The sequence below is a fragment of the Vanacampus margaritifer genome, chromosome 10, assembly GCF_051991255.1.
Source record: "Vanacampus margaritifer isolate UIUO_Vmar chromosome 10, RoL_Vmar_1.0, whole genome shotgun sequence".
NCBI lineage: Eukaryota > Metazoa > Chordata > Actinopteri > Syngnathiformes > Syngnathidae > Vanacampus > Vanacampus margaritifer.
Window position 1 is genome coordinate 17,202,942 of NC_135441.1, and position 15,114 is coordinate 17,218,055.

Sequence of the window (15,114 nt, forward strand, 5' to 3'; positions counted from 1 at the left end):
GCAAGTACTGAAATGTGTATTGTCTTCCCAAAAATGCAAGGCTACAGCATGGAACTAAGCTCGATTGGAAACTGGGAGTAGTTAGCATTGTCATAGTACCTGCTAAACTGTCAAGGAAGCACACGCAGTTGGTGAATAGAAATGAAGCACTCACCTGCTTTTCGTCCTCTTCTCAGTGCAGACGTCCGGCAGAGGAGATGCTCCTGGTGTCACTGCTGTGATGGAGTCTGTGTGAGAACGCGCACACGCCTCTCCCTGTGCCCATTCAGAGCTCCACCGACGCACCATTCATGCATGGATAGATGGATTGGATGGAGACACGCACACACATACAGAGACAGAAGGGGTGTGTGTGGGGGGGGAGAGATAATGCCAGACACCTGGTATGCCAAACACGATCCTGTCTGCTAATGCTATACATCTTGGCAAACAGGAGGCATATATACAAAGTATATTGATTAATGGAATCCTTTTCCTTGAAATTGATTGTTAAAAGCTCTATGCTGCAGTCTATTAGTCGAATAAGAAATTAAACATAAGAGGGCCTATAAGGTGATATATATGGACCGGTATACAGTGATAATTCAGTTTAATTGAATACGTTATAGGATAGGATAGGAAATAGTACATCCAGATTTAGGTGTCAAGCAAAGACATCTGTGCAAATAAACAGCTGTGATGTGCACAATGTAAACAGAAGAGAGTAAGGTTCGTCTTTGACAGGATTTTAATTGTTTGGATATTCCCCTTGAGCTGTTAAAACTACTTATTGACTCACTGCATTACAACACTAAGTGATAATAATCCTGAGATGTACAAGTGTGAGGTGGCAGCAGAGCAGGACTTTTCAAAGTGACATCACAGCAAACAAAACACACTGGAAAAAAAGCAAACACAAGCAGGCACACAAAATAGAGTCCTTTCGACTTGAAAAACTATTTGAAAATACTGTATAATCTTGAATTGAAACAACATGCAATATTCTTCAAAAAACTGTGCAGTCCTGCGTAGCTAATAGTTTATAGTTAAGCATTGACATTGAGGGATAAATGTTATGTGAATTGAAATCTCATTGAAACAGAAGTGAATCAATTAGAACCAAAAGCATTACTGCAAGGTACTTTCATTTTAGCTAAATTAAAAGATTTCACATGAAACACCCTCCTTGAAAAGAAGTGTAGTGTTTGTCAAGCATACCATCATGCCTTCTTTTTTTTTTCTTCTTCTACCCAAAGAGGTCAAACTTTAGCTTTAGTAGAAGTGGTGGCACAATGCTGTCTGAGAGCTTATATGTCAGCAGTGACTAAAAAGTGCTACACAAAAATCATGTGAACATTCTTTTTTTTTTTTTTAGGGGGGGGGGGGGTTCCCATCCCACACACAAAGTCTTTCATAAAGAAGTTTCCCGCAAGTTTTTCTGTTCAGGTTCAGCTGAACTAGAGGATAGTGAGTTCTCAGTAACCTTGTCTGGATGTGCAGCGGAACAGGCGGTTGTGCTCGACTCTTCGGACTGTGGCTCCTTTCCCTGGTCTGGGGCCAGCTGCAAGAACAGAGGAACCTCGAGCTGTTCTTTGGTGAGAAGACCTCGCTGGTCGTCCACCCTGCTGCACTGGGCCCTCGTCAGCATGTCCAGGAGCCCTAATGTTAAGCGCACGCACAATTTGGCATTCACTCAAATAGCACCTATTAAAGTAGGAATAAAATAAGGTTATCACGATTCTCTTGTAAACAAGAAGCAGCTCTCGTTTTATAGTCTCTTATAAATCAGGGATGCACTTTTTTACAGTAGGCTATGTGCCAGTCACCAGGTGGCGTGCAGCAGAATAGGCGCCAATCTTCCTCTGAAAGGATGGAGATTGACAGCTTGTGTGCACCCCTGCTTTTAATCGCTTCGCCCTTCCTACATTACTGCTTAGGAGTCCTACCATCCAAGTCGGGGTTCTTACTGGGCTTTGGTGAAGTCTTTGCTTTGTCGTTCTGAGGGGACAACCGGGCCTCCGGACCACAAGTTCCTGCCTGGATTCAAGACAAAGAATACCCATTTTGTGATTGAAAAAATGTCTGGCTGTGTTTCAATTCCAAATAACACATTAACCAACATGTTATTGGAGATAGAAGTACTCCAACATCTGCCATTGTTCCAGCGTTTTAAACCATTAGAGTCGCTAAAATGAACCACTGCTAATTTGTGGTTTAGTATTTTCCCTTTTTCTGGATTTTACTTAGGAACACAGCCTCACTCGCTGAAAAACTCATCTATTGCTAAAGATAAAATAATCCTTTCAAGATACAAGAAGGGAAATCAAGATGTTACAGCATCACACAATAGATTGTTAAAATAATAATAATAATAACTACAGTAAAAAAAATATACAGGCTAAGAATGTGATATTATTCATTTCAGAAAAGATTTAGGGTGATCATTTTGGCACCTAGCCTTTGTGTTTAGCTCTCAAGTGAGATACTAACATACCTGTAGATATGAAGAGTTCAGACAAAGCCAGACATCCCCATTTTTGGAAAAAAAAATAAAAATAATAATATATATATATATATATATATATATATATATTTTTTTTTTTTAATTTAAATCTACCCCAGCTCCAGTGTCAAGCTAATAATTTTTATTTGGGCATTGCACAATTAAATGGTTAATTTGGGGAAGGGAAAAATATTATAGAAAAGGTATGTCGTTTTAACTCTTTAAAAAATTGTTTAATAAAAGACATGTCTACAAAAATATTCACATAACATTACACCGAAGAATTTGTTATATATTGTAATGACTTTAGTATATACTGTATATTGTAACAAATGCACAATTAAAATGTTGCTTTGGCATGTAAAAGCAAAGAGAAGAACTTTATTCAGGCCATAGCCCCGTTAAATAAAAACAAAAACAATGTTTTGATGCCATCTTGTGGCATCCGTAGACAATTGGAAACCTTTTATGATGGGCATCAATTACTCGCAAGTTTTTACTATTCGCGGCAGGGCTTAGTCCCCCCCCCCATTCCCTGCGAACAGTTGGTGGACACTGTATGGCAATTAATGTCGCAAATTAGACTTTGTCTCACCTGTGTGGCAGCAGCAGTTCCACTGGCTCCAGCGATGTTGCTTTGGTCTCTTCCTGCTCAAACGTAAAAATTTAAGTCAATTTCTGCTGTGAGAAAACATTGATCACTTCATCATGGAAAAAAAAAAACGTCATGGGATTGGGATAAGGACTGTTTTTGGGTTGCTTTCTTATGTGAATAGAAAGGAGAAAGGCTTGTAGTGTTAAATTTGTGTGATGTAAAAAGTGGCACGCTTTCTATTACAAGTCAGTGTTTGAGTTTGGAGTCAATGTTCAAAAGACGGTTCCTTTGAATGGGTCCTCTTGTGCTACAGCAATATACAATCGAGTACTGTGTATCTTCCTACACCAAGTGTGAGAACTTGAGGTGAGGGTCGCTGATCTGAAATGAAGTTGGTTCTGGTGTATTAGCAGGAAGCAAGTGGGTGTGCGAACTCGACATGGCATAGCATTCAACAAACCAAATGGACTTGGACATTGTAGAGAGAAGCAGTGAGAGACACGCTTATCAAGAATATATCGGGCTAAGAGAATGATAACTACATCGACCGTAGCACAGGAGAAAAAGTAGGACAGTAAAGTGGACGGTGAAAAGAATCTTTCAAGGATCCATTAAAGAGACAAGTCAATGAAAAGTGAGTGTGTGTGTGTGTGGGGGGGGGGGGGGGGGGGGCATAGCATGTAACATCTATCATTAGCATTATGGATAAAGTGCTTGGACAAGCACTGTCAACAACAAAGTATCCAAGTTTGCATTTATACCTCTAGCTCTGTCGAGCCGCAGCATTTTATTGGCCAGTCTGAACACGGTTGTGTTCATGTTCACAGTCTCGCCACTGCCAACCTAAAACAACAATGCAACATTATACCATACATGCACATAATAATTATACAGTACACTGCCGCCTTGCCAAATTAGCTTGGTAGAAAGATGTGTCTGATACAATGCTGACAATATTGATTATCATTATCTAAAAAAATAATAATAATAAAAAAAGCAATTTATCAAATGTCTACAATACTGCGCCCAAAACTGGAAAAAAAATACTCTTAAAATATCAATTATGTCATTATTCCTCTAACACCACTAATTTGTGTGTTTAGAAAGAAATACTCACAATGGTAACCTGGGCCTCGTGAGGCTTTAGACTATGTTTCTGTAAAACTGTGGACAGGGTGTCCTGCAATGTCTTACTGGACTTTGCCATGATTCCACCAGTCTTTCCAGTAAACACATTTTCCAGTCTGAAACACACAAAGAATCTCATCAAGAAGAAAAAGCTAGAACAGGATATCAAAATCAGCCAAGCAACTAAAAAAAAAAAATACATACACACCAGCAAGTCTAACTTCACATTGAGTGCAAATCATAACAGACAGCAAGATTAGCAAGTCAGTGTCAAGTGTTATACTTGGATTTCCCTCTACAAGTGTGACAGCAGAAATGTTACAGTGTGTGTGCGTGTGCGTGTGCGTAAGCCTGCTAGGGTGAGAAAGACCGATTATAACCCTCGGAAATGAGTCAAGAACATTGACTCACACAAACATCACCCGAAGCTCAAGCAAAACCTGCTGATCTCTCAGTACGGCGCAGTCCTGGTCCAGTGATAATGGCTGCAAAGGAACATGGACCAAAATATGATGTCAGAGGTTGCATCATTTAGACCTTATTTGAAAAATTAATTAAGCTTGGCAAAGGAAAAGAGTAATCATCTCATAACACCTATTGCTGAGAAAATTTGGGATGCTTCTTTCGTCCATCCTCACCTTGTCCTTGCCTTTAAGGTAGATGATGACATCTTTGAGTGAGAAGCCTCTTTTCTCGCATAGGCCAGCCAGCATGTCCCTGATGGGCAGGCCACAAGAGGTCGGAGCCAGGGAGGCACTCCCATCAGGCAGGTAGACGCAGCAATAGCCGCCTCCAGAGATGCCGGCTTGTTCCGGGGAGCGAGGACACGGTTGGCCATTCTAAAGAATTTTGGGACATCTTTAAATTTGAAGAGATCCTTTAAGTCATTTACATGTGTGCTCATCTACCGGCATATGATAGAAAATAAGGAGCACAAGTTCAGCTGATGAAACTAGGAACTAAACTAAAAACTAGAACACACAGAGAAAAGGCTTCCACTCGAGAATCAGAGCTGGTGAAGATCCGAGTGTGTTAATTTTCAATTCCTGAGATCATATCAGTGTTGTGTTCAACAAAACAGACCAAGATTTCACACCCAGTATGCATATTTGGGTGTAAATTGAAACAAGATTATAATTTTAAAAAATGTATAGTTTTGTGATATTTTGATGGTTGCTTGCCATGAGCTTTTTGCCAATTTAATATTTGTGCCTTTATTCGATAAACTAATCTTAAACCATTCAATCACTGTGAAAACCGCACTAACCTCTGTCAGCCTGTAGAGGGAGTCAAGCTCCACATTACTGTTCGACTTGACAGCTTTTTGCTCTCTGTGATAAAGTGAAACATTGCTGTGGGAAGAGTCTAGATCAAACAGAAGAAAATATAGTGAGACAAAACTTAATGTTTCCCATTAAAGTCTAATTTAGATAAACAAGTAAAAGATCACACCTCCCCAGGAGCCTCTTTTCTGTCGCTGTTTGTTGCTCTTGCCAGCTGGGAAAGTGCTTTCATCCGACTTCTGGCTCTGTTTGAGACAGTAATAACCTCATTACAAGGCTATTAAAACTCAGATCCCGGATCAGTTTTGCAAAGCAATTCACTGACTTTTTATTTATCTTCCTTCCCTGACTGATGCTACCTTTTTGTCACTTAAGTTTGGGCTTCGATTAGCCATATCCTCCCAGGATAACGTGCGAAAAGGTTCCGCAAACAGCTGAGGTAAACGTTTGCCTTCTACACTTGCCAAGGTGCAGCTTTGGTAGAGAGGAGAGCGCACAAATCGTCTGTAGCTGTCCATCTTCATCAGCTTAAATATCTGGCACACACACACAGAGGAAACGAAAACAAAAAAGTTGAGCAAAGTTGTAATTGACTGTTGGTTTTGTTGAAATGTCATTTCAACAGACCTGTGCTTGAGCCTTGTTAAACATATCAGGAGTGGGTTGCGCCAAGTCTTTTTCATCTTTCTTGGCCGTGTCATCGATGTTGATGGAGTGGGGAGCACTTTCTGACAAGTACGTTTCATAGATGGCGCGAGCTCTTATTTTCAGCTACAAATACAAAGAGAGACATAAATACATCACAAGAAACGGGATTTTTCGTTTGGTTCACTGCAACTTGATCCCCAGACCAATCCAATCTCATCAGCATAAAAGGGAGGGAAAGCAGTCATACCTCATCCAATGATGTGGCTGGGATCTTCTTAAACTTCTCACACGCCTGCCAGAATAATATGTTCTCCGCACTCACTTCAGATTTCAGAAAGGCCTGCAAGAAATATGCACAAGGCAATTTACTGTAGGCGCACACCTACCTGGTAAGAGTAAAATGGCAATTTGCTTTTGTGTTGCATCCCACTGTAAAGAAGTTGACTCCACTGGGGTCTTCCAGAAGCTTCTCAAAGGAGACAGCCCAGCTTAGCACACTGTTAGCTGGGCAGGCCTCTCCGCCCGGGGTCCCAGGTAGGCTGCAGCTGCTGCCTGTACTGCTCCGCGCAGACATATTCAACTCTGCACACATCGGCGAAACACACACCCATTTACAAGAAAGGATAAGCACAACAAAAGAATGAGGCTGAATCAGATATGTTCTTGTGTCGTGCATCGACTTGTTCCACTCCGCAATGAGCAGGCACTTCATGCTCACCTCCGTCTGACACTGCAAGGCTCTGTTAAGAGAAAGTGAGAGATGAAAAAAAAAGAAAAGAACATTGACAAATTTGATATAACCATTTTTCAGAAAACACATTGGATCTAGGATGATGCTTTCGGTACCCTTTGTGTTTAGCTTTTTCTTTGGCTCTAAAGCGAGATTCTATTCAAAAGAGTAATCAATAGATTGGAAGAGTTCAAACAAAACCAGACAACTATTTTTTTCTGAATTGAGTGAGGGGGGGGGGGGTGTTTCAAGAAAAAAAAATTAACTACTATTAACTAATATTACACTGAAATAGTAAATAATATGCTTTGTGAATAAAACGAATGCATGTAATACAGGTATAATTTGTTGACCTAACTCTTAACCTCAACTTAACCCTTCAAAGGGAGAGAAAAGTTGAAACATTTTTTCAGAAATAATCTTCTTCATTGCCGATATCCTCAAAATACTGCCAACAATCAGTCTTCGTAGACTCTGCAGACTTTGATCACTCAATCTGATATCACCCGACTAATGAGTTTCATGCAATTATCATTTCATACTTACTTTCAAGCGCAATCAATGCTATAACGGCAAAGTTAACGAGAAATAACGAGCGCAGAGATGTTTGAGGAAGCATAACGTTCATATTATAATGATGTAAAGCAAGAGTGTGCAATATGGCCAAAAATGTACATGTATATCCAGAAAATTATATATATATATATATATATATATATATATATATATATATATATATATATAATTTTTCCTTAAAATTAGATAACATGGACAATTTCTGCTAAATCTGGTGCACACATCTTTTGATTCGTTAATGTACCAAGATTGCTCATAAATTTCCACAATATACCTTTATAGTGACAATATACATTTATATACGCAAATTTTTACTCCATGTACATTACTCTATGCAGCAATGGTTGTTTTAAAGTCCTTTATAAATAAAATTGAGTTGAGTTTATATTGTGCCTACAATATATATATATATATATATATATATATATATATATATATATATATATATATATATATATATATATATATATATATATATATATATATATATATATATATATATATATATATATATATATATATATATATATATATATATATATATATATATAAGTAAATAAATAAAATCGCACAACAGTAGCAACATCAAAACGTGAATGCTGTTTTTATTTTTTTACTTTCCACAAGTTATATATAAAATAGTTATTTGTTTTTTTTAGAGTTAGGAAATGCACAGGCATGCTGTGATAGGCGGTCTGCAAGGCCAGTAATTTCTGGACTATAAGTCGCTACTTTTTTCACTTGCATTCGACCCTGCAGCTAATACAAAGGTGCGATTTATCCATCAGATCACAATGGGGCGCACTACAAAGGAAGCGCAAGAGCATCAGGCAGAGCAAAACAAAGTAACTGAGCCCAAATACAGTAGGAGAGACAGAACGAGAAACAATTTCCACCCTCATTATGGAAAAGAAAGTAGCGGGAACCCGATGCGGTAACATTAAAACACCTGCGGCTTCTAATCGGGTGCAGCTTATATGTGTAACAAACTCGACTATTCCCAAAATTTAGCTAGCGCAGCTTATAGTCAGGTGCGCCTTATAGTGCAAAAATTACTTTAGGTGTGGCTCTATTTTTGTCAAAATGGTGCTTGACTGCTTTTGTGTTTGAGCTGTTCATATGAAGTACAATTTAAGTTAAGCAGACGAACATTCAAAGTAGAAAGACTATTATTGCTTCTTATGGGGACTAAATATATTGAAACAAGACATTGTGCTTGACCTTAGAGGCTCCACTGTAAACATTTACATTTTAAAGTATAATCAGTATTAGATAGAACAAATGATCTTAAAATCCTTCATTATGACCTTAAAAAACACAGGCAGATTTTGAAGTGCAAAACCATGTTAAATGTTTTTGTTTCTATTACAGCAGCAACAAACGGGCTGCACAGGAAGTGGTTGTGACACTAATGGTTGGCTCTCATTCAGCTTTTGGAGCGTTAGACGCCGTCATGCTGGGAACAAACCGAAAATTATTTGGTTCTCAGTGACAGCGTCGTTAAGCGGTGACAGCAGATACTAACAATTCTTGAACACCTCAAAGTGTGTCTTACAGGAGTCCAGCAAAACACTTTAAAAAAGCAAATCGTAAAGGCATCAGTGCACACTTGAAATGAACCAAAAACAGAACACATTTTCAGACATCAGTCTGCACTGCAATTGACAGCAAAAGGGACATCACACAAAATGAAGTGTCGAGTGCCCATTTCTATAAATAAAAATGAACACATCCAGGTCTTTTCCATTCCAAAAGTACGCCAACAGGCATGATCACACACAGCCTACACATGACAGATTGGCAAATAGGCCTTGTGTGGTTTCTCTGTTCATTTTTAGTAGCAATAGGAACTGCTCAACAGACTCCTTCACAAACACATTATGAGCACTTTAATAACATCCAAACCCTTCTACATGGAGACCCTCAGGCATACTTACTTCGCCTTTTTAGATATGAAACACCCTACTAACCGAATCAAACTAAAACATCTTTGGTAGTCTTCGCTTACCATGTGGCCAACAGGAATCCCTCGAGAATTACAATTCTTTGCCATGGTAACCGCGACACCGCACTTGGATGTCCAACTACAATCAATACGATGCCCACGCTGCCTGAAGACACAATGAAGGTCTCCACCTAAACACCCAAAACCTCTTCACTTGGGTTCCCATGGTCACTTCCTGCCTGGGAGTCTTACCATAGCAACAGGCCACAAAAGAGGAAGTAACATTACTATGATCACATCACACTGTTCTCAAGCAATATCTTGAGAAACTAACAAAAATGCAAAGTGTGGCTGCAGTGAAAAGTGAACTCCCTTTAAGCAACCAAAACCACCACAAAACCACTCAAACTTGTATTTTTGATTAACTTGCCTAACTAACTGGTGTGGTTTGTATTATTTATCTGAAATATGGAACTTATTGAAAATAAATTTAGCTAAAGTTAATTTAAAATGTGAGTAACCCTAAAACAGGGTTGAATCTAAAGTATTCTATTGTATAAACATTTTGGCGTGTTTCAATTTGGTCAAACGAACACCGTGCTTATCAAAATATCATCAAAATAGTTCTAAAAATCTTCTGTTGAGAATCTGGGAAGGTCTTAGTAATTGGTGATCCAGAAAAAGCCAATAATTATTTTGGTGCCATCTGGTAGACTCTTAGTGCCATTTGTTTGAATTCATTCATAGTGTTTTTCATCAATCTTTGAGATGTCCTGTTTTGTTGGTGGTCCTTGAATGCACATTGCGCCCAGGCAAAAGTGAAATTTAAAGAATGCTCCCCATTGTCAGTCTACTTTGCTGTTGCAATTTGCCTGTATCCCCTAACATCATATGTTGTTATTGCCCAAAAAGTTTATGTACTGTAGTGTTAGTGCACACATTTGTCCACCGATGATGTCATGTCAGTTTTTGCTAGCATGTTATTTAAGCAATTTTGCTAGGTTAATATTATGGATTAGCCTCGTGTAAGGTGGCTTGTATTGAGAAATAATTAAAATGTAATTTAAATTATATTTGCTTAAAGAAGAAGAAAAAAAAAGTTCAGCTGTGAAATGCCGGGAGCTCAGCTTTGGTCAAAGAATAGCCCCTGGTCTGAAACACAAATTGGCTTACCTTTTCACTGTCCATTTTTTCGGGGACTACAGCCTGCCACATGTCATATCTTCTTATCTGCTTGTTTGCCATAACCTTGGCCAGGTGGGAGAAGCGATGATAAAGACCCTTGAAAGCAACCATACTCCGTCTGACAGTGGAAACCGAAGAGAACGTGCAGGTAGGAATTGATTGACAGCTTGACATACACTAGGGTGTTGCACCAGGTGAGACAGGATATCTTAATTGGCGGTGCTTAGCTAATTGCTAGTTAGCTGCTAACGTTAGCTACCAAGACCTGGATAACAAATAGGCTACTGTATGTTGTTTAAAGTGCTATTTTTTACATTTTCTGAAGTAAAAAAAAATGCCTCTATGAGATATTTATTTGATCAGAGTGCTTAGGTGGTGTAAAACTTTAAATTCTTTGTTAATTTAATGCATAATTTTTAATAGTAGATTGCTATAGCAAGACAGTTTTAAAATAAAAGAAGCTTTAGAAGGGGACAAATGGGATTTTTAAAGTATGCAGAAGGGCAGGACATTGGTAGAAAAAAAAATAGTTAAAATGTGCGATTTTTTTTTTTACATTTTTTTTGCAAATTCATTCGAATGGTCTTTATTTTATTATTTATAATGATTTTAACTATAACTAGTTGACCAATAATTCAATAACATTTTACCAACATTGTTCATTTTAAGTAGATTTTATGTTATTTATTTTGAGGCAGAAGGTTAAAAGGCACATGGTTTCAAATTTGTGCTTTGGTTTTTGACGGAAAACTAATGAAAAAGGTAGCTCTTGAATTTGCCATGAAAAACACTTTGGTTTGTCTGCCTCACCGACCTATCGAAATTGCATGTTATCACCAGGCTTGCAAGTATTTCCTCCAGGTTAGGGTTAGGGACCCAAACTAATAGCTCACTACTATACTCATTGCTATTGTGGAAAACAGTTTCGAGATTGAAAGAGACTTCAAAGAGGATAAAGGCAGTGCAAACTTATTTCAAATACTGTAGCTTAATTGTCTGAGACAGATTGTCCCATTGCTACATTCAAATGAACTGCTTGTTTACCCTTAACTTTTACATACTGGAAACATACAAAGGCCTTTTTTGGGGGGTCTTGAAAGGTGCAAACAGTGGAGTTTAGTAATAAGCCCCATGGCGTACATTAGTGTAAATTGTTAATGTCAGGCTGTACTCTGAAAAGCAGCAGTGCTCTGCTGGGCATTGTGCAAATACATATTGTGTGGGAGGCACTTTGCATGACCTGATTAAAATAATACAGAATATTGCTGCTCCAATGTTGCAGTTCATGTTTCATTTTGTCTGCAAAGGCAGCTTGTCACTGTGGGCTGCTTCTACTTCGTAATAATTTCCCTTGTGGATAAATAAAGTATCTATCGATATATCTTTTGGATTTACAACTTTAGATTTCCTTTTGTCTTTTACATCCCTCTGTGCTATTGAAATATGAATCAATAACAAAACATCAATGCTGAATTCCCATTCCTTGCCATGACTCCCAACACAAATCTATAAAAGATATAATAATAACTCATCTCGCTGATATTCAATTCCGACAAAATGTGAATTTGCATTTGTATCAGTGTTTTTCATCTGCTCCGAGAGAGGCAAAGTATAGCAGTGCATCAGCCCATACACCTCCAGCAAGGATAATATATTATAAATAAAGATATATTAGAAAGGAAATGTTCACTGCATTGTCATAAAATGAAATACATTTTATGACAATGCAGTGAACATTTCCTCTGGCATTTATGAGTCTTTGCCACTTGGTGTCACTGTTAGCAGCAAGAAGATAGCTGGATTTAGCTGGAAAAAGTCAGCTGAAATGGTGGTTTGGCTAGAAATGAGAGATCTGGTAAGTAAGTAAATAAGGTTGATATGCTGCAGGAAATTACTAAATAAAATAAAAGATTATTAGATAAGATCAATTCTATACTGTCAAAAGACAATCAAGAAAGCTCTTTTAAAAAATGCTATTCTCTTTCTAGTCCAGCGTAGGTTATAAAATTATGATGACAATCAATTGCCATTATGCGCAGGCTGCCATCTGTCTCCCGTCCTTGTGCAAGGCAAAGCTGCCTAGCATCTGGCTTCCAATTCATAATTTAACCAATTAAGGCACAAAAAAGCTATTGATCTGAGTGTAATTGAAAGCAAATATGACAAATCACATTAAGTAAATGTGACCCCCTCTTCTGGCCTTTGTGCTGAAGGATGCAAATTAGGGGAAGGAGACACGGGCAAGTTATGGTGGTCCTTTTACGCTGACACACTTTTCATCTACAATAGCAGTCATACCACCAAGGTGGTTTACAAAAAAAGTGAAAGGAATCATATTTATTTGATCACAGCGAGTACAGATAACAGGTATTGCGCCGGTCTAGACACAGTATTCTGATTAATATTGCCTTTGTGGAATATGAGTTAAGCAGCAAAATCCACCAGTTTTTTAAATATTTTTAATCCATCTCAGGTGGCAGCCATTTTGCCACTTTGTCCACTGAAAATAGCATAGTTAGGGGCTGTTTCCAAATGTTCACACTTATCCCCTAACCCCTCGTTCACTACATATGTGGAGAAGAATATCAGTTATCGGATTGGTCTATACTGTTAGCCATTGATCTTGAACATCAATAAGCACTATATAGTGGCCTAATATGTAGTGCCCTCATTCTGTTTGGCGATTCGGACAGCCAGCTCACTACTTTTTCCTCGTCGCATATCACGTGACCACCATAACTGTTACGACGCACCAGCGCATAAATCTCCGACTAATTATTGTGAATGAAAATGTTTTAAAACTGTACTTTTGTTAAACACATTAATCATTTCTGTAGTATATATTTAATGCATCGCTTTGATTCCTGCGCTGTCGCTGGCGCCATGTTTTGTTCATACTCGCAATGCATTGTGGTCTACAGTATATCAACCCGATGTTCACTACATTTCAGAGTGCATTGTGGGTAATTTTGAGTGTCCTACATTTTCGCTCCCTGGACATTCGGACACCACTACAAAATGGCGTGACCCTTCAGTAGGGCACTATATAGGGAGTAGGGTGCACATTTGGACACAGCCAGTGATGTCATTTTCACTCAGTGGCAAGAGGCAAAATGGCCATCCGCTGGGATGGATTAAAAAAATAAATACATAAAAAACGGCATGGATTTGGTGGCTTAATTCAAGCTCCACAAATGCAACATTATATTAGACTGCCGTGTTTAGACTAGTCGGGGGCACATTAAAAATATTTTGTAAAGAAAACGTTTGGGTTGACTTCCCCTTTAAGGTAGTGGGTACTCGTGGAGGCTGCCGATACCAGCCACTGATACTTAAGGGGGGTAAATTTAGTAAGTCATCCTTGGCATGTAGTTGCGAAACATCATCTGCATCAGAAAGAAAGGTTTTTGTTTACAATTTTTTGTTCTTGTGTTAAATGACAAAATCGATGAGTAGTTGTATCGTTCTGAAAAAAAGTGGTATCAAACATTTAGCAGGCGATTTTCCAGGTCGCATATCTATCTAATAGTTTTGAGGTTTTGGAATTGAATCCCGATTCAAGCTTGCATGTTCTCCTCGTGACCACCTGGGTTCCAAAAGCATACATGTCATTAATTAATTCAAAAATGTGGCTTAGGTGTGAATGTAAGTGTGACGGGTCATTTGTTTATGTGCCCTGTGATTGGCTGACGGTGTAGCCCACCTCTCCAGTAATCTGACATGCTTTCAATGAGCCTAATGAGCACAAGTGGAAAATAGCTGGATTTTTTCGTCAGGATTGTCTTATTTATAAATGCCATATTCAATTCTAGTTGCACAAGTGCTGATTTTAAAAATTAAAGAAGAAAAAAAATCTACCTCAAGCATGAATACACAGTATTAGTAAGTACCTATGGTGAATGCTTTCAGGACCATTTGCACAGTACAGTTCAAGCCACTGTGTAACACAGCACTGGCCACACCCACTAAGCAGAAAGCTTGTGTAGTTGAGCAAAATAGCCTGGAAATGTTTTTAATCCAGACACAGAACAGGCGTGCTGAGACTAATCCCGCTGAATGCCCTGCTCACAGGAGCGCTCACTAACAGACGCGGTACAGCTTTAGACAGGCAGCCGTGGAAAAGCTACACGAGACGATTCTATCAGCTCCTCTACCGGGAGAGGAATGGATGTGGGGATGGGTTATTTATGAGTCGGTGCGTCCGCTCCGGAATAAGTTCAATGATATAATCCTTTCGACGTTTCAAAGTGTGAGGCTCCATGCATACTGTCAATCCTCATTTTTGCTTTTCTGCATTAGCAGCATTCAGCCCTGAGCCATATGGCAGACGGTCCCAACTGTGCGATAATGTGCATGTGTGTGAATGTTTACTGGGTTCCTCCTGTAGCAGGTGGCTAAGGAGATAATCCAGGTAAAGCCACTGCCAAGTGGAGATGGAGGGATGGACTGAGGAAAGGGGTGGGCGGATAGATGAAGCGAGTGGCCTTTGTATGGACTCCTAGGGCTAATTCTGGCCTTTTAATCCTACTCCCGTTCGCCCTC

The 15,114-nt window shown here is 38.9% G+C and overlaps 1 protein-coding gene across 3 annotated transcripts; it reads right to left on the reverse strand.

Moving 5' to 3' along the window:
• Positions 1-709: 709 nt before the first annotated feature.
• On the reverse strand, positions 710-10,789 carry rgs14b (regulator of G protein signaling 14b). Of its 3 annotated transcripts, none has more exons than XM_077578228.1 (15): positions 10,561-10,789; positions 6,855-6,876; positions 6,567-6,718; positions 6,384-6,476; positions 6,116-6,259; positions 5,848-6,024; positions 5,658-5,733; positions 5,473-5,570; positions 4,844-5,044; positions 4,617-4,690; positions 4,195-4,321; positions 3,839-3,920; positions 3,078-3,130; positions 1,926-2,016; positions 710-1,638 (listed from the first exon to the last, which is right to left on the reverse strand). In XM_077578228.1, the coding sequence occupies exons 1-15, from the start codon at positions 10,744-10,746 to the stop codon at positions 1,391-1,393; spliced, it is 1,824 nt and encodes a 607-aa protein (XP_077434354.1). In that variant the 5' UTR covers positions 10,747-10,789; the 3' UTR covers positions 710-1,390. The 3 variants fall into 3 exon arrangements, with proteins under 3 accessions (XP_077434354.1, XP_077434355.1, XP_077434357.1); XM_077578229.1 differs by having other exon boundaries at positions 1,947-2,016; positions 10,561-10,788; XM_077578231.1 differs by lacking the exon at positions 10,561-10,789 and adding an exon at positions 9,451-9,581.
• Positions 10,790-15,114: the final 4,325 nt, after the last annotated feature.